Source organism: Hyperolius riggenbachi, chromosome 11 (assembly GCF_040937935.1).
Source record: "Hyperolius riggenbachi isolate aHypRig1 chromosome 11, aHypRig1.pri, whole genome shotgun sequence".
Lineage (NCBI taxonomy): Eukaryota > Metazoa > Chordata > Amphibia > Anura > Hyperoliidae > Hyperolius > Hyperolius riggenbachi.
In genome coordinates this window covers 48,293,069-48,313,893 of record NC_090656.1, presented here as the reverse complement: position 1 = coordinate 48,313,893, position 20,825 = coordinate 48,293,069, and the positions used below count along the sequence as shown (strand labels likewise).

Genomic DNA, 20,825 nt, shown 5'->3' with positions numbered 1-20,825 from the left:
TATTGGCTGTAAGTGTTCTTACACACTTTATTCAGAAAGAAACAGATTTAAATACTTAGGACTCTTTCATGCTACTAAGCGTATTGGTTAGTAAAATGGTATAGTCCCTGAATGGAGGTGAAATGATGGGATAAACATGGACACATACAGTGCTGTCCATAATTATTCATACCACTGGCAAATTTGACTTAAAAGGGACTCAGAGCACCTGGGTATGCCCACGAACAATTGAGTGTGTCAGCACACTTACCAGCCACTTGTTTTATCCAAACTCCCCTGGTGTTGCCGCTATAAAATGCATGGGGCCAGACTTTATAAAAAGTCGTGCTGTGACCCCTCTGGAGGAGCCTCTTGCATGCACTTCCCCTTCCTGCTTCATTCAGTGATGCACTTCTCTGACAGAAAAGACAGGGGTGACCTGGAAGTTATAACATAGCCAAGATGGCAGCCGCGATATTTAAAGTGAAATCGAGAGAGAGCAGAAGCTACAGAATAATATGTATCTTTAAGTACTTTGCAGTACTGGTTGGAGTCTCTTTACAGCTACTTTTAGTCAACCAGCAAGTATTTTTTTTTTTGACAAGAAAGGACAGATGTCTCCCAAAAGATAAGACGACGATGTACAAGAGGCATTGTTGTGGGAAAAAAATGATTTCTCAGCTTTACATTTGAGCAAAAAGTGTCCAGTCCAAATTCATTCATACTTCCTTTATTTGAAGACCAGCTTTGTGCATGCCGCCACAGGTATTTGTGTCCATTCATCTTCATCTTTAGCAATGAGCTCCAAATCTTTAAGGTTGGAGGGTCTTTCTTGCCATCAGCCTGGTCTTTAGCTCCCTCCACAGATTCTCAATAGGATTGAAGACAGGACTTTGGCTGGGCCACTCCAAAACATTAATGTTGTTGTAACCATTTCTTTACTACTTTTGCTGTGTGTTTTGGGTCATTGTCATGCTGAAATGTCCACTGGTGCCCAAGTTTCTCTGCAGACTGCCTGATGTTGAGAATCCTTATGTATTGCTCTTTTTTATGGTGCTGTTTACTGTTATTAGGTTCTCTGATCCATTGGATAAACAACACTCCCAAAGCATTAGGTTCCCACCACGTTTGACAGTGGGGATGGTGTTCTTTGGATTAAAGGCTTCTCCTTTTTTATGCTAAATGAAGGAAACATCCTTGTGACCAAACAATTCAATTTTTGTTTCATCTGACCATAACACAGAAGACCAGAAGCCTTTGTCCAGATGAGCATTGGCAAAGGCCAAGCAAGCTTTTGTGTGCCTTATCTGGAGAAGTGGCTTCCTCCTTGGTCTGCATCCGTGGAAGCCAGCAGTGTGCAGTGTCCGTTGGATTGTCTGCCTTAAGAAGTTTCCACCAGCAGAGCCCAGATTCACCAGAATGGCCTTGGTGATCCTTGGATTGTTTGTCACCATTCTCACGATCCTCCTGGCCTGCACAGGTGTCACTTCTGGCTTCCGACCACGTCCTCTGAGATTTTCCACAGTGCTGAACATCTTGTGTTTTTTAATACTACAGTCCTGGCCAAAAGTTTTGAGACTGTCAAAAATATTCGTTTTCACAAAGTTTGCTGCTAAACTGCTTATAGATCTTTGTTTCAGTTGTTTATGTGATGTACTGAAAAATAATTATCAGCACTTCATACGTTTCAAAGGCTTTTATTTACAATTACATGAGATCTATGCAAAGAGTCAGTATTTGCAGTGTTGGCCCTTCTTTTTCAGGACCTCTGCAATCGACTGGGCATGCTCTCAATCAACTTCTGGGCCAAATCCTGACTGATAACAACCCATTGTTTTATAATCACTTCTTTGAATTTCTCAGAATTAGTTGGTTTTTGTTTGTTTACCCGCCTCTTGAAGAATGATCACAAGTTCTCAATGGGATTAAGATCTGGAGAGTTTCCAGGCCATGGACCCAAAATTTCAACGTTTTGGTCCCCCGAGCCACTTGGTCATCACTTTTGCCTTACGACACAATGCTCCATCATGCTGGAAAATGCATTGTTCTTCACCAAACTGTTGGATTGTTTGAAGAAGTTGCTGTTGGAGGGTGTTTTGGTACCATTCTTTATTCATGGTTGTGTTTTTAGGCAAAATTGTGAGTGAGCCCACTCCCTTGGATGAGAAGCAACCCGAGTTGAATGGTCTCAGGATGCTTTACTGTTGGCATGCCACAGGACTGATGGTAGCGCTTCTTTTTTTCTCCTGACAAGCCTTTTTCCAGATGCCCAAAACAATCGCAAAAGGGGCTTCATAGGACAATATGACTTTGCCCCAGTCCTCAGCAGTCCATTCACCATACTTTCTGTAGAAGATCAATCTGTCCCTGATGTTTTTTTGGCAGAGAAGTGGCTTCTTTGCTGCCCTTCTTGACACCAGGCCATCTTCCAAAAGTCTTCGCTTCACTGTGCTTGCAGATGCGCTTACACCTGCCTGCTGCCATTCTTGAACAACCTCTGCACTGGTTGCACTCCCACCCCGCAGCTGAATCCACTTTAGACGATCCTGGAGCTTGCTGGATAGGGCTGCTTAAATCCAACCCAGGAGACATCCGGATAGTTGCTATCCGGATATCTCCCAGGAAAGCTGTGCAGGGGGGGGGGGGGCTTCAATCTTACCACAATGACGTCTTCTTCGGGTCCGTACACGTCACCTACCACCATGCATTCCAAGCGCTGCATTCGCCAGTCACGTAACTACAAACACTTCCTCCTTCCGGGTTGAAGGAGGAAGCGTTTGTGTATCGTGACCGGCGAAAGAGGCGCTTGGAACACATGGTGAGAGGCGACGCGTAGGGACCCGAAGAAGACGTCATTGTGGTAAGATTGACACCCGCCCGCACAGCTTTCCTGGGAGATATCCGGATAGCAGCTATCCGGATGTCTCCCGGGTCGGATTTGAGCAGCCCTATTGCTGGACTTTCTTGGACGCCCTGAGGCCTTCTTAACAAGAATTGAACCTCTTTTCTTTAAGTTCTTGATGATCCTATAAATTGTTGATTTAGGTGCAATCTTAGTAGTCACAATATCCTTGCCTGTGAAGCCATTTTTATGCAACGCAATGATGGTTGCATGCGTTTCTTTGCTGGTCTCTATGGTTAAAGCGGACCCAAACCAAGCATTTTTTTTAATTCAAAATATTTAGTTGCACCACTCTGATACAAACAAAGATAAATAAACACTCTATCAAGTCTGAGCATTTCAGTGCATGCTTTTCACCCTTCTCTTTTCATTACTAGGGTTATACAGGTGGCAGCCATTAGCAATTCCTCCTTTGCCGGATACCTGCTACTCCACCAGTTTGCCGTATTCTGTCCCAGCAGTATGAAAGGAAGGGAGGGGTTCCTCCAATAAAAGTAAAATATTTTATATTTATCATCATGCAGCTGAAAAAAGGCCGCTATTTACTATTATAATTTAGAAAATAGATTTTATTTCTGAAATCTTGTATTTTTTATCTGGGTCCATTTTCACAATGGAAGATCAATGATTTCAAGCATCACCCTCCTTTTAACAGGTCAAGTCTGCCATTGTAACCCAATCAGCCTGACATGATCTCCAGCCTTGTGCTCATCAACATTCTCTCCTGAGTTAACAAGACGATTACTGAAATCATCTCAGCAGGTTCATTAATGACAGCAATGAAATGCAGTGGAAAGGTTTTTTGGGGGGATTCAGTTAATTTACATGGCAAAGAATGAGTATGCAATTCATCTGAACACTCTTCATAACATTCTGGAGTATATGAAAATTGCTATTGTAAAAACTTATTATTTTTGACAAGTCTCAAAACTTTTGGCCAGGACTGTAGTTTGCAATGTAGCCACTGGAACTTGAAAACATTTAGAAATGGGCTTGTAGCCCTTTCCTGACTTGTCAGCAGCCACAACGCGCAGCCAAAGGTCCTCACTGAGCTCCTTTGTCTTAGCCATGACTGTCCACAAACCAACTGCAGAGAGCTGCTGTTTTTCACCTGTTGAATAGATCACAACAGCTGTTCCAAATTAATCAGGGCAATTAGGATGCTTTAGAACAGCTTGGACTACTTGGAATGGTATATAACTTTGGATTTTCCCTTAGACTGTGAGAGTTTGTAAAGTTAAATAATTTTGGACTGGTCACTTTTTGCATAAATGTAAATAAAAGCTTAGAAATGTCCCCCCCCCCCCCCCCCCACACACACACACACAAAGTGATGCCTCTTGTGTATCTTTTGGGAGAGACCTATGTCATTTCCCGTCCAAAAAATTACTTGCTGGTTGAATAAAAGTAACGTAAAGTCAAAATTTGCCAGGGGTATAAATAATTATGGGCAGCACTGTATATGACTAAGCCTAGTTAGCAGTTGAATGTGATTAGGGATGGCTGAACATCACAATTGTGATGCCCCACTGACCAATGACAGGCGAATTTCTAAAAACCTTCAGGGCATCCCTGCAGCCACAATTACTTAAAAAAAAATGTACAAAGCGTCCAAAGACCCAGATAGTGGTACTGCAGAGGGAGATCAATGGCAAAGAATCTGCAAAAATACGTATTTTATGCAAACGCTTTAACTAGTTGAGGACTACAGGCTTACACCCCCCTCGCAACCAGGCACTTTTTCACAATTCTGCACTCTGCAGCTTTAACAGCTCGCTGCAGGGCCATACAACTTAACACACATATGAATATTACCTCCATTTCTTCACACGAATAGGCCTTTCTTTTGGTGATCTCTGATAGTTGCTGCGATTGTTAGTTTTGTTTTTTTTTGTTTTACAAAAAAAATCAATAAATAAAGACTTTTCATTAATTTCTATAGTTATTAACGCGTAGGGTGGAGCTACGTCGGACGCTGCTGGCTTGGAACGAGGAAGATGCAGGGATTTTAAGCGACAGATATATGGGCATCACCCGAGACCCAACAGTGTTTTAATGCACTTTCCCAAAGTCTCTTTTTGTGAGTGTATCTTATGAATCTTTTATTTTACTTATTAAATGGTTTTACACTATGTGGTGCAATTTTAGTTTGTAGAGTGGCTGATGCTCGTCTGATCTACTGTGAAACCATCCCCCAAAGCTATTAATCCTGCCTCCGGAGATTGTTGGAGGATTGCTGGGTGAGTGCGGACATTGCGGGGGAATGTCAGGATGCTCACCTGAGGTGTAATGGTAATTTAATTTCACAGTCTATTGACTATAGCTTTTACGGAGTACGGAGTTGGTGGAAATTGTGTAATAACTGAATTACACTATTGGTCCTCATATCTTTTTTACATGTGATGTGTCGGCCCTACAAGGATAAATGACATGGAACCTGGACGAGTATACCATTAGTGAAAGTGGACTCAAACTGTTTTGACAGCCTGTATCAGGTTATCCCTGCACTTTTCTTAAAGAGGCTTTGAGCGCTGCTCATTTAACATCCAGATGAGCACCCATTATTAGGTCCCCCTCAGTATATATAAACAGATGTGCCGTCAGTATTAGGTGCTCCCCCCGTTTAACATAGCCAGATGTGCTCCAAGTATTAGCATCCCTATTACAGGTAGCCGGGACCTGGTCTATCTGGCAGTACAGGGCTGGCTGTGTTGTTGTACACAGAGGGTCCTGCTGCACAATTGTCGCTAAATCCAGGGAGGTGAAGGATGCTTTTTCACAGCAGCTAATTGCCATGATCTGTGCAGTTGGGGGAGAGATGAACGATTACGGCTGTTGGCTATAGCAATGATTATTCATCGGTGGGAGGCAAGCTAATTGCTAAGGGAGCATATATTCTCTTTCATCAATTAGTGCTGCAGCTGACAGTGCTGGTGACGTGCAAAGGAGCGCGCCTGTTCGTAAGCAGCTGTCAAAAAAATCTTATATGTCCTTGTGGTGTGCATGAAGTCCCAGAGGACGTAGATATACTATAGATGTGGCTTAAGTGGTTAAATAATCAGAAGCCCAATTATGGCATACATTTGAAACTGGCGCCGGGAGACTTGGGCGCAGGATACAGCCAGTATGGCTTACCCTGCTTCTGCACAAGTTCCCGGCGACGTTAATTACTATCCCCCCTCTATACTATTCCCCCTCTAGGTCCACGTGGATAGCAGGGAATGATATAATTTGGCTTCCAGCTATAGCTGGAGGCTGAATTATAGTGTTTTAAAAGTAACTTCAGCTCTGTCTTCTGACGGCACCAGTTACTCACTGAGCGCCGCTATATCCGTAATTCCTATTACGGTCTATGGTGGCGCCGGCTGCGGCCAATTCTTCCTGCACTCTATTCACCTCCTCCGCCAATTGTGGGTATTTGAATTTACACACCATGGACCAACAGGAAATCACCAGGAATGTTCAAATAGGTCAACCAAATACACAGGCAAGCATTCCCATTGGTCTATGATTATTGTACTGGGTGGTACAATATTAGTGGTTCAATCAGTTTTTGATTTCTGATTAAATGTAACTAACATAAAGTGGACCTAGTGGTAATATCAATCACTATGGCACTGCCCAATCAATATTCAATTGGGTAGACACATATTATTTACTGGACCTAGCCATTATCAACCCATCTATGGCTAGCTTAAAAGCCTCATACTCACGTTAGTACAGTAACCTCAATGCATTACCGAAAGATCAGGAGTGCCAGATCATTTTGGGTGAGCATATACTTCCCCTGAATGATGGATTCCACTCCACTTTATAGTAAAAAAAACATGCCCCAACTGAGCAGGGCCGTGGAGCAATTTTTGGGCACCTGGAGTGGGACTTTTCATAAACTGAGGAGTTGGATGATTTTTGTGCCAATTCCATGGCCCTAATAAGACTGTGGAGTTGAGTCAGAGCAACTTTTGGGTACATGGAGTCAGTGGTTTCATAAACAGAGTAGGAATTGAATGAATTTTGCGCCAACACCACAGCCCTGCAAACGAGTACTCTCTTCAATAGTGTGAGGTGTCTGGATACTCCATTCCCCCATCCTCCTCCACTAGCCCATTCCAGTACTTTGTCCTCTGGAAACCTGTCACAAAGCCAACAGCTTGCACAAGCGCTGTAGCACAGACCCTTTTGGGCTCAACTATTTATTCAAATCCGGGACTTCAAAGCCAGGTAAGGTACAGATCAAGCTCTGTTTTTTTTTCCACCAGAGCGGGTTTGTGCAACTGTGCAGGCGCAGTGCAGCTGCATTTTTTCTTATATGGGAGCACCACTGTGGGTCTTGGGAGGATGCAACATTGGAACAGCAAGCTGAAGGGAGCAAGGCTGGAGAGTCTGTACAAAAATCATCTGACTCCAACTTCTCACTTTACGAAACCACTGACTCCGACTTCAGATACTGAAAGATTGCTCCGACTCTACAGTCCTGGCCAAAAGTTTTAAGAATGTCAAAAATATTCGTTTTCACAAAGTTTGCTGCTAAACTGCTTTTAGATCTTTGTTTCAGTTGTTTATGTGATGTACTGAAATATAATTATAAGCACTTTATACATTTCAAATGCTTTTATTGACCATTACATGAGATTTATTAGTTTTGAGAGCATGCCCAGTCGAATTGCAGAGGTCCTGAAAAAGAAGGGCCAACACAGCAAATACTGACTCATTGCATAAATCTCATGTAATCCTATACAACAAAACCTAACTGTCCCTGCGTCATCCACTTTCTGTCTGTCCGTCCGAAGATTTTTTGTACTGGGCACATGGCGTTGGGACAGGAGGTCGGGCTAGGGAGCAGGGCGGCTGCGTGCGCCAGAGGGTGCGCACGCTGAGTGGCGGTGGTAGTTTTACTACCTAGAGCCCGTTTTTAAACGGACTTAGGTAGCCTAGTTGTTAACAAAAGCCTTTGAAACGTATGAAGTGCCTTTCAGTACATCACATAAACAACTGAAACAAAGATCTAAAAGCAGTTTAGCAGCAAACTTTGTGAAAACTAATATTTTTGACAGTCTCTAAACTTTTGGCCAGGACTGTACACCCCTGGAAGGGGGATGGGGAAGTCTCTTGTAGATGCAGAGGATTCCATCTCCTGAGGCAAGTATCTTTTACTTTTAAAAAAAACATGCAGGTTTGCTTTAAAAACAGATCACTGAAATCAACTGTTAACAGACGAGTTAAAAGTGTGTAAACACATTCCATTGTGATTGTCCAATTTTACAACAATCATCAAGTACGACACCTTATGTACACAATCTGTTATGGTACGTACACACCTGCGATAACGATCGTTCGTTACAAGCGATCGTTCCGCGACGGGCGATAGGTGGACGAGCAGGTAGTAAATGCAAATCAGGCGACTGAGAAAGTAGCGAAGCGATTGTTGTCGCCGAAACGAACGATCAGGAGCAATAGTTGCGTGCGCACACGGATATGACGTGGTAGCGATGATCGCTCGACGACCGTACACACTGTAGCGATCTTTTGCCGTTACAGAACGATCGTTACGTCCCGAAGCGGATGTAGGCATAATGCGTTTCATGAGCATTATTAAAAAAAGAGAGAGAGAGAGAGAGAGAGAGAGAGAGAGAGAGAGAGAGAGAGAGAGAGAGAGAGAGAGAGGCATATGTAAAGAAACATATCAACAGAAAAGTGTGTACATGTTAGAAAAATAACAAAACAATACAAAAACATTATACATACATACCTATGTTAGTGCATTGTATGCTGTTTAATAGTAACTAATGTTTTAATAAACATTTGGGTTAAGTGCACAATTCTTTAACATGATTTCAAATATCACACTGAACGATCGCTACGAAACAAACGTTTCCGGAAATACGTACGTTCCCAGTTGGAAGGCACATGCGCTGTTCTAATAATAGCGATCGTTCTCGCACGATCGCTATACACACTTCATTTTAACGGCGACAATCGCTCGATTAAATCCAACTATTTGGAAAATTTTCTCAAGCAATCATTGCCCTTCCATCGCTTGGCTTAACGATCGCTTCGGAACGAACTTTAGGCAATGATCGAGCGAGCGACTACGAGCGATCGTTAATTGGCATTTACGAGCGATCGTTATCGCAAGTGTGTACGCAGCATTAGTCCATATAAGCAAGCGATCGGCAATCAAAATTGGACGTGTGAATATACCCTAAACTGATTGTAGACATTGAATGTAATTGTTACAAACTGCCAGTAATGTACCCTGAATATATAGTTTACACCGGTGCTCTTGTCTAATCATGCTGCCCTAAAATTAAAAATTACACCAGCCGCCAACTTTACTGCTTTACACATTCAGCAATTGCCAAGAACTGCGCTTCGCTATCGCAGCTTAATGCCGTCACTTCCGTTCCCACGACCACAGAACGCTGCCCAGACCTTCCTCCCTCTCTCTCTGGTCTCATGTGATGACGTATAATCTCCGCGACCCTCCACATACAGACGCAGAGGTAACCGCTGCATTGCAGGCATGGCGGATATAGACGGTGAGGAAGGGGCTTGTTGGAGTGAAATGATGAGGCGTGTGATGGTGATTGCAGCAGTCACGGTGTACTGTCTGACGGCCGATGTCCCAGGCGGCAGGGAACCCCAGCTGTCTGCACCATGGGCTGCTCTACAGGTTCAGTCTGAGATCCCCAGTATAGTTCTTCTCCAGAAATCAAACTAGGTTACCAATCAGACAACAGAGAGCTCACCTCTATTGCATGCTGTGTGTTAGCTGTGTCTAATAACCTGTTTGCCAGCTCCTAGAAATCTGTACATGCTGCTGAGCAGGGGTTTTCAGATATTTAGGTAAATATGTTTGGGCCCAAAAACCAATTGTAACTGCTTTGATCCCACTGTAAGATAATGCTAATAGGCCATTTGAACACCCATCAGTAGCATACATTGTCAAAATTGCATACATTTGAAGTGGAATCAATGTCCGCTTTCCCACTTGGCTGTGGGTTCGGTCCTTGCTACGCTTAAAGAACTTTATATTCTAACTCTATGTCCACTTGGAATGTCACTTGGGGGTTGAATAAAACTGATAATGATGTGAGCACAGAAAAGACATTTGTGGTTATTTCATTATAAATGTTATGTTATATTTGTCTGACTTACAAGTGCCTCTTTGATTTAATTGTAAACAAGATGACTGAAATGATCAAAATCAATGTCAAACTGGCTAAAACTGGCTCAAATTCAGTGGGGGTTGAATCATTTTGGACACAACTGTATCTGATGGTCGAATCTGCTGCAAATCTTTAAGTGTATGGCCACCTTAAAGCGGTCTAACACCCAGCATTACAACTTTGCTTTAAAAGATTGCTTACAGCTTAGAAACTATTATGCCAGACTTTTTTTTTTAAGCAGAAATTCACTGAATGGGTTAAACATGACATTTTAGTTTTGGATTTAGCTAGATATCCGCATCTGTGCTGAGGTATTGTTACAAATGTATCTTTGTTTGTAATGCAAATAGACCTCTGAAATGGAGCAGTGCTTTTCAGCACTGCTAGATATGGGCGCAGCCGGCGCCTCCATAGACTTCAATAGGAATCATTCCTATTGAAGCGCTCAGTGAGTAACGTCGGCTCCGTCAGAAGACGGAGCCGAAGTTGCTTAAAAACATAATAATTCGGCCTCCAGCAATCACTGGAAGCCGAATTATTTCATTTCCCCACTATCCATGTCGGCCTGGAGACAGAATAGTAATTAAATCGGCCCGGACTTGTGCAGAAGCAGGATCAGCTATATACAGCTGTATCCTGCGCCCAAGTCTACCGGCGCCGATTTCAAATGTACTCCTCTGAAAAGCCTGTCTGGGAAGCCCTCTGTGCTCTCTCAGAGAGGTGTTTGTTTATTTACATTGTAAATAGATACATTTGTATCTAATAACCTCAGCAGGGAGGAGGATTTCTAGCTAAATGCAACACTAAAATGTCATGTTTAATCCATTCAGTGAATTTCTGCTAAAAAAAAAAAAAATCTGGCATAATAGTTTCTAAGCTGTAAACAATCTTTTAAAGCAAAGTTGAAATGCTGGGTGTTAGACCACTTTAAGGGACAAATTCTGGAAATGTTTTTGCAGTGGAAGTAACAGGAAGCTAATGTTTTAATATGTGATCTAAATGACAGCTCAGAGTCTAGAATCATCCCCAGACATCACGCTTTAGGAGTTGAGGTTGTCACATATTTCTTCTCTGGTCTTATCCTATTGATGGGCGGGCAGCTGTGCTCTAGTCCTGCCTTCGAATATGGCTGCACCTCTTTCTGTATCTCTCTCATTTGTGCCTCCTTCCCTGCTAATAAGCTTTTCAAAGAGCATCCTCACTAGCTGGTTGAGGATATAAATAGGAATGGTCAGTGAGAGGCTAATAATACCAAGTTGATGCAAATATATGCAGTTTGGAAAAGAACCAGCAGCAGCTGTGTGAAGGTGGGGATGGAAAACAGACCAGGAAGTGATGGATATCATGACTTTAGGTTTGTTGCCCACTGGAGTTGTCTGCCCAGGTTGGCGGAGGGATACCGTAACAACTACCCACCGAAGCACTATTTTAAAACGTCCTGTTGGTCCCTGTTAACGGACCACAGGACATTATAAAATGTCGCCCCCACCACCACTACTGTTAGCAATCTCGCCCCTCCCCAGCCAATAGGGATGAGCTCCGGATGAAATCCGAATGAGTTTCATTTGGATTTCATCCAGATAATTAGTGCAGCTGAGTGGGTGGGTGAGGGGGGGGGGGTTAAACTTACCCAGCATCCATATACTTTATGGCTTGGTAAACCGCGTCACGTGACTACTACGCTTCCTCCTTCCACCCGGAAGGAGGAAGCAGTGGTAGTCACGTGACTGCGAATTGGAACGCGGCGAGACGTGAAGTAGGACTGGTTAAAAAAAATCGGCTGCTGGGTAAGTTTAACCCTCCTTCACCCACCCTCTCAGCTGCACTAATTATCTGGATGAAATCCAAATGAAACTCCTTTGGATTTCATCCGGTACTCATGCTTGCCCGCCACGCTTGCCATCAGAACCTGCAGAGCCTTGGTTGGGGGAAGGGAAGACGTCTTCCCTGAACCAATCAAAGTGCCTGTAAGCAAAGATCATGGCTTCAATGAGAAGTTTCACAGAGCCCAAGAGTGTGAGAACATCTAGTGGTTACATAGTTATTTGGGTTAAAAAAAAGACACGTCTATTGAGTTCAACCAGAAGTTTCAAAAGTGGTCAAAAGCAAAAATACATACAGAAGAAGAAAAACACATTTCACACATTTTACTCTTATTAAATAAAAATAAATGAATACCCCCCCCCCCCCCCCCAATAGTTACCAAAAAAAAAGACAGCATTTAAAAAAAGAATTACATAACATTGTTACGTTAGGACTCCACCTTTCTACTATGTTTGGCATGAGGGTATATTACTGTTGTATTTGCAGACATTTGCTGAGAAACATGTAGCGTGTGTGCAAGGCTTTTATATGGCATCCCTGTCTTATAATTGTAGGATCCTGTGTGTTGGTTCTTCCCATGGAAAATAACCATATTGGTAGGGTTTTACACAAGCCGACTAGAACTTTTCAAGTAAAATTTCTATAAAAGATTCTCAAATTTACTAGGCCCACTCCTTTCTTTTTCACTCTTCATATGTCATAGAGACTATAGTTTGTCACAAATAAAACCAGTCCCAGCTGTGTGCCACTAGCACATGTGTATAGGCAGTTGCTGGCCAGCCCATCCCTGCACTCCTGTACTCAATACATACTGTGTGTTTGTGGCCTCTGTCTTTATTGAAGCCTGTGTTACCTGCATTTGCTGCTGTATGGGTACCGCTTTGCTAAGGCAGTGAATACATGTGACCGAGGCATCAATAAAGACAGAGACCCCACATACAGCCTGGAGAGGGTAACAGGGAAGGGCTGACCGGCATGTGCACCAACCCCTAGTTAGATATTATTGAAATGCCTGCAAACGCCAATTTTTTTTAATTTTTTATAAAGAGTTGGTGCTGTGCGGGAGGGAGAGTTTGGGCCACATTACTTAAAGCGGATCTGAACTCAGAACTTCCTCTCTACTCTAAAAGCAACAGCATAATAACCTTTAGGGCATATTCACAGTGGGACATTGCGGTTTAATGCAATGTTAAAGTCGCAAAGCATCTGCATTTAGAGCATACATGTCAAACTCCGGCCCGCGGGCCAAATCTGGCCCTCAGGGCCATTACATTTGGCCCTCAAGTGGTTTCCCCACTTTGCATTATGTTTGACCCACTCTAGACCACCAGGGAAGCTATATTGGAGGTGAAGTCCTGGAATACCAGGGAAGCCATATGGAGTAGGTTGGGTAAAGCACTAAATCCTAGGTAACTGTATAGGGGAGGGTGGGGGCAACTAAAGACCAGTGAACTGTATCGGGGGGAGGACCACTAGACACCAGGGAACTGTATAGTGGAGGGAGGACCACTAGCCACCAGGGAACTGTATAGGGGTTGGAGGGGGCCATTAGACCTTTTTATAAGGTGGCCAGTAGACATTGAAGTTGGCCCGTGACGAGGTCCAAGTGTTCAATTTCGGCCCACTTTGTATTTGAGTTTGATACCCCTGGTTTAGAGGTAACGCAGTGCAAGCAGTGAGTTACCACAACACAACATTTTTTCAACGCAACCTTAATGTCGCACTGTGAACGGCCCATAGGATTAGCATTGCTGTAAGCTGCGTTATTAGACTCTATAACGCAGCTCCGCAACGTGGCACTGTGAATGCGACCTTAAAGAGACTCTGTAACGTCAAAAAGATCCCCTGGGGGGTACTCGCCTCGGGTGGGGGAAGCCTCCGGATCCTAATGAGGCTTCCCACACCGTCCTCTGTCCCACGGGGGTCTCGCTGCAGCCCTCCAAACAGCCGGCGACAGAGCCGACTGTCAGTTTAATATTTACCTTTGCAGGCTCCAGCGGGGGTGCTGTGGCTGCTTTCCGCTCAGAACTTCACGGAAATACCCGATCTCAGTCGGGTCCGCTCTACTGCGCAGGCGCCGGAAACTTGCGCCTGCGCAGTAGAGCAGACCCGACGGCGATCGGGTATTTCCGTGTAGTTCGGAGCAGACAGCCGTCAGAGCGCCTGCGCAGGAGCCGGGAAGGTAAATAATGACGTCATCTTGTACAGAGGGCTGCAGCGAGACCCCCGTGGGACAGAGGACGGCGTGGGAAGCCTCATTAGGATCCGGAGGCTTCCCCCACCCGAGGTGAGTGCCCCCCAGGGGATCTTTTGATGTTACAGATCCTCTTTAAAGAAAAACATTTCTTTGTTACAGCTGATACAAATCCTGCAATAAATCTGCAGTGTATACTTCCTGCTTTAATAGAAGCAGACATAGGGTTAAAATCCTATGTTTACAAAATAGCTGCTCTGCCAAGGCAGCCAGCTGACACAGCTGAGAGATCAAATTCCAGTTGTGATTAGACACAGATGAGGTGGAATTAGACAGGCTAAATTCTAAATACATACATGGTACATTTCTCTGTTTTCCTTCTGTCCTGTGCAATAAATCAGGTCCACTTTAACAGAAAGGCAGCCATACAGTTAAGAGAATGGCCTCAATTCACGAAGCTTTATCAAACACTTTATCAAACGTTTGATAATTTTCCTCATGGGTAAAATCTAATTTTGAATTCACTAAGGTGTTAAAGATTTATCGAATGTTTTATCGATGAAATGATCAATAAATCTTTAACACCTTAGTGAATTCAAAATTAGATTTTACCCATGAGGAAAATGATCAAACGTTTGATAAAGTGTTTGATAAAGCTCTGTGAATTAAGGCCAATGAGTTGGAGTAGAGATTGTCACTGAGATGCTAAAAATTTTAAGCTGCTGCTATATTTATGCAGCTTGGAATTGCGCCATTCAGAATTATGAGCTACAGTATTTGATTCCAAGTATACATTTGCAATACTAATTTTTACCAGCGTAAAATTTTTAACATATTGTTGACCCTCTTCAGGCCGGAGTCTAAAATGAAAAGTTAAGCTTAGTATGTATTTTATGTTAACAATTCTGCAGGTCTCTGAAGAGACTGGTTAGGAGGTCTGGATAAATGTGCATCTATATGTGTTTGCTGGGATAGAAAAGTTAATTGGTTTATGTCTTTGCAGGCAACAGAGATGACCATTTGGAGCACACAGCGGCACAGGTAACATTTAAAAAAAAAAAAGTTTGAATTATTAGAATTTTTTTTCTTGCCACAGCTGTAAAATAGAAGAGGAAGCCTTCCTAATAGGTAAAGAGTTGAGAGTCCATTCCCTAAAGTATCTAACATGTTGCAGACACAGCCTGTTGAGCCGCTTATTGCTGCCAGGACGTAGATTCCAGCAAACCGTCTCCACTTAGGGTTGCCGCGGTATACCGGTATGACGATATACCGTGGTTTGCTTGTGCATGGTATGATTACCATGCACAATCTCGTTTTAGGGGGCGAAGTGACCAGAGGGGGGAGGGGCGACGTAGCGGTGGGGATGCAACACGGGCGAGTGCACGAACAGCGGCAGGGATACAAATACTCGCTTGCGGGCATCCAGCTCCGTCCTGAACGATGTACTGGCTTCATTGTACTTCCTGTTCTTGTACCACACTTCCCTGAAAAAGCGCCCCCTGGGTGCTATTACAAGATGATGCAAGAACAGGAAGTAGAATGAAGCCCATACATCTTGAAGGACCTTGCTGCCGGCAAGTGAGTATTTATCGCTGCTGCATCCCCTCTTCCTCCCGGCTCTCTGTGCTGCGGCCACCTAATTTTGGCTACACTTATCCCTGGCTACCTATGCTGTGAGCACCTACTACTGGCTACACCTAGCCCTGGCTACCTATGCTGCGAGCACCTACTACTGGCTACACCTATCCCTGGCTACCGATGCTGCGAGCACCTACTACTGGCTACACCTATCCCTGGCTACCTATGCTGCGAGCACCTACTACTGGCTACACCTATCCCTGGCTACCTATGCTGCGAGCACCTACTACTGGCTACACCTATCCCTGGCTACCTATGCTGCGAGCACCTACTACTGGCTACACCTATCCCTGGCTACCTATGCTGCGAGCACCTACTACTGGCTACACCTATCCCTGGCTACCGATGCTGCGAGCACCTACTACTGGCTACACCTATCCCTGGCTACCTATGCTGCGAGCACCTACTACTGGCTACACCTATTCCTGGCTACCTATGCTGCAAGCACCTACTACTGGCTACACCTATCACTGGCTACCTATGCTGTGAGCACCTACTACTGGCTACACCTATCCCTGGCTACCGATGCTGCGAGCACCTACTACTGGCTACACCTATCCCTGGCTACCTATGCTGCGAGCACCTACTACTGGCTACACCTATCCCTGGCTACCGATGCTGTGAGCACCTACTACTGGCTACACCTATCCCTGGCTACCTATGCTGCGAGCACCTACTATTGGCTACACATATCCCTGGCTACCTATGCTGTGAGCACCTACTACTGGCTACACCTATCCCTGGCTACCGATGCTGCGAGCACCTACTACTGGCTACACCTATCCCTGGCTACCTATGCTGCGAGCACCTACTACTGGCTACACCTATCCCTGGCTACCTATGCTGCGAGCACCTACTACTGGCTACACCTATCCCTGGCTACCGATGCTGCGAGCACCTACTACTGGCTACACCTATCCCTGGCTACCTATGCTGCGAGCACCTACTACTGGCTACACCTATCCCTGGCTACCTATGCTGCGAGCACCTACTATTGGCTACACATGTCCCTGGCTACCTATGCTGTGAGCACCTACTACTGGCTACACCTATCCCTGGCTACCTATGCTGCGAGCACCTACTACTGGCTACACCTATACCTGGCTACCTATGCAGCGAGCACCTACTACTGGCTACACCTATCCCTGGCTACTTATGCAGCGAGCACCTACTACTGGCTACACCTATTCCTGGCTACCTATGCTGCGAGCACCTACTACTGGCTACACCTATCCCTGGCTACCTATGCTGCGAGCACCTACTACTGGCTACACCTATCCCTGGCTACCTATGCTGCGAGCACCTACTACTGGCTACACCTATACCTGGCTACCTATGCAGCGAGCACCTACTACTGGCTACACCTATCCCTGGCTACTTATGCAGCGAGCACCTACTACTGGCTACACCTATTCCTGGCTACCTATGCTGCGAGCACCTACTACTGGCTACACCTATCACTGGCTACCTATGCTGTGAGCACCTACTACTGGCTACACCTATCCCTGGCTACCGATGCTGCGAGCACCTACTACTGGCTACACCTATCCCTGGCTACCTATGCTGCGAGCACCTACTACTGGCTACACCTATCCCTGGCTACCGATGCTGCGAGCACCTACTACTGGCTACACCTATCCCTGGCTACCTATGCTGCGAGCACCTACTACTAGCTACACCTATCACTGGCTACCTATGCTGCGAGCACCTACTGCTGGCTACACCTATCCCTGGCTACCTATGCTGCGAGCACCTACTACTGGCTACACCTATCCCTGGCTACCTATGCTGCGAGCACCTACTACTGGCTACCTATGCTGCGAGCACCTACTATTGGCTACACCTATCCCTGGCTACCTATGCAGCGAGCACCTACTACTGGCTACACCTATCCCTAGCTACATATGCTGCGAGCACCTACTACTGGCCACACCTATCCCTGGCTACCTATGCTGCGAGCACCTACTACTGGCTACACCTATCCCTGGCTACCTATGCTGCGAGCACCTACTACTGGCTACACCTATCCCTGGCTACCTATGCTACGAGCACCTACTACTGGCTACACCGAACACTGGCTACCTATGCTGCGCGCACCTACTACTGGCTACACCTGTCCCTAGCTACCTATGCTGCGAGCACCTACTACTGGCTACACCTATCCCTGGCTACCTATGCTGCGAGCACCTACTACTGGCTACACCTGTCCCTGGCTACCTATGCTGCGAGCATCTACTACTGGCTACACCTATCACTGGCTACCTATGCTGTGAGCACCTACTACTGGCTACACCTATCACTGGCTACCTATCATGCGAGCACCTACTACTGACTACACCTGTCCCTGGCTACCTATGCTGCGAGCACCTACTACTGGCTACACCTGTCCCTGGCTACCTATGCTGCGAGCACCTACTACTGGCTACACCTATCCCTGGCTACCTATGCTGCGAGCACCTACTACTGGCTACACCTATCCCTGGCTACCTATGCTACGAGCACCTACTACTGGCTACACCGAACACTGGCTACCTATGCTGTGGCCACTTACTATTGGCTACACCTATTCCTGGCTACCTATGCTGCGGCCATCTACTACTGGCTACAGAGGGGGGCCCCGGGTCCAAATAATTGTATAATACCGTCATGCCGTGGTGCTGCTTAATCGCCACCATCCTCAGCTGTCTTATGACAGCTGAGCTTGGTGCACTGGTTAGGAGCCAATTTCATTGGCTCCTGACCCTGTGATTGCTGTGAGCCAATCAGTGATCACAGAGTTAAAGTCTCAAAAAAGGCTCTGGTCTGGCTCTGAAGTGCGAGACATATGGATGCTGACATATTTAATTCCTTTTAAACAATGTCTGGCAGTCCTGCTGATCTCTCTGGTATCAGTAGTGTCTGAATAACACATCAAAAGCGAGCATGCAGCTAAGGCTGGGGTCAGAGTACCTGATCAGCATGCTCGTTTTCGGGTCTATGACTCAAAGTATTTGAGGCAGAGGATCAGCAGAACAGCCAGGCAATTTGCATTCTTTAAAAGAAAATAGATGTGGCAGCCTCCATACCCCTCTCACTTCAGATTTTCTTTAAGGGGTGTCGTCTGCAAAAGGTTAAAAATGGAGTGGAGTGGTTCTAGCATATCTCTAGACCGAAATCTAAGAACGTTGGGGTGCGGCTGCATAGCTAGCATAGTTGCCCCAGTGTAGGGAGTTTAGTTGCCTCAGTGTAACTAGTATAGTGCCCCAGTATAGTGCCCCAGTATAGTGCCCCAGTATAGTGCCCCAGTATAGTGCCCCAGTATAGTGCCCCAGTATAGTGCCCCAGTATAGTGCCCCAGTATAGCCCCCCAGTATAGCTAGTATAGTGCCCCAGTATAGCCCCCCAGTATAGCTAGTATAGTGCCCCAGTATAGCCCCCCAGTATAGCTAGTATAGTGCCCCAGTATAGCCCCCCAGTATAGCTAGTATAGTGCCCCAGTATAGCCAGAATAGTGCCCCAGTATAGCCAGAATAGTGCCCCAGTATAGTGCCCCAGTATAGCTAGTATAGCCAGTATAGTGCCCCAGTATAGCCCCCCAGTATAGCTAGTATAGTGCCCCAGTATAGTTCCCCAGTATAGCTAGTATAGTGCCCCAGTATGGCCAGAATAGTGCCCCAGTATAGCTAGTATAGTGCCCCAGGATAGTTCCACGCCCCCCGCCCGTCCCCGCCGCTGTTATTACCTTAACAGCTGCCGCCCCTCCCCTCTCCGGCGCGTGTATATTTCAAGCAGCGTATCTCCCGGCTGCTCTGTGTGATGCGGAAGGAAGGAGGGCAGCGGCTTCCTGTAACGGCGATATGTATCGCCATAACTATGGAAACCGAGCCCTGCCTCCTGCGCATCACACACAGAGCAGCCGGGAGATACGCTGCTAGAATAAAAACATGCGCTGGAGAGGGGAGAGCGGCCGCTGCTAAGGTAATAGCAGCGGCGGCCGCGGGGACGTGCGGGAGGGGGGATAAGAGCACGGCACACCAGGCAGTGTGCCGCGGAACACTGGTTGAAAAACGCTGCCATAGCACATGCGCAGAAGAGCCCGACTGGAGCAACCGAGCCAGATTACCGGGACCGCTAGCAAAAGAACGGAGGCACTCGGAAGGATGGTGAGGAACACTTCCACGCTTATGGGGTTGGAAGAAGCCCCGGGTAAGTATAAAAACTATTCCTTTTTGTTGTCTCAGGTACACTTTAAGACTTTGTTCACATTATAAATCGCTATCGCAAGCGCTGAGCGATTTATACTGTGATTTTTGAAGAGCCTTTTCCCTGCAATTTGCGCTGAGAAAAGCACTTTTATAAGTGCACTTTTTTTTCACCTCCTGACGTCAGTCAGGAAGTGAACTCTTTAACCCACAAATGAATAGATACAATGTGTTTTTCATAAAAGCGATCGGGAAATCGCTATACAAAGCGCTATTTCAAGTGCTTGCGATTTCCTTATACCTTCCATTGAGCCAAAGCGCTCAGAGAATGATACGTGTAGCATGTTTCCAATTTCAATGAAATCGAAATGCTTACATGAGAACACTGACTTAGGAGATCATTATACAAGTGCTTTTAGGGTGATTTGCAAAATCGCCAGTGCTTAAACAAATCAGCGAACGCTGATAGTGTGAACAAGCCCTAATGCTGGGCATACATGGCTCGACGCTTATCAATCGAGCCGCAGATGGCTCTATTGATCAATCCGACGTGTCCGATCACCGCGGGGATCGATTCCGCGCTCGATACCCGCGGTCGGACAATAGCGGCGAATTGAGCGGAAGATGAGAGGCGGGGACGAGCGGGAATCGATCCGGGCGCACACGGGGACGCAGCGGGAGTCGATCCCGCCGGATCGTCCCGTGTATGCCCAGCATTAGAATAACACTTTCTATTCAGCCTGGCTTTATTGTATCTCTTATCAATGATAAATAATTATAAGTCTTAAAAGCTTTTTTGCATGACAAAGAAACACTTCTAACGCCTCATACAAACGTATGAGGAGAACCGCAGCCGTGCTGGGTGAGAGCTGTACAAATGCGTCACTAGTCTCCCACAAGATAAAAGATGAAAATTTGAGTTTACACAAGGGGCTGTT

At 45.7% G+C, this 20,825-nt stretch overlaps 1 protein-coding gene across 1 annotated transcript in view; it reads left to right on the top strand.

Moving 5' to 3' along the window:
• The first annotated feature begins 9,317 nt into the window (after positions 1–9,317).
• The window catches only part of SF3B2 (splicing factor 3b subunit 2), a 54,921-nt gene continuing 43,413 nt past the window's right edge, over positions 9,318–20,825 (top strand). Inside the window, exons 1-2 of the mRNA XM_068260576.1 lie at positions 9,318–9,420; positions 15,072–15,109. Coding sequence (XP_068116677.1) covers positions 9,405–9,420; positions 15,072–15,109 — 54 coding nt within the window. The 5' untranslated portion in view covers positions 9,318–9,404. The remainder of the gene's footprint in view (positions 9,421–15,071; positions 15,110–20,825) is intronic.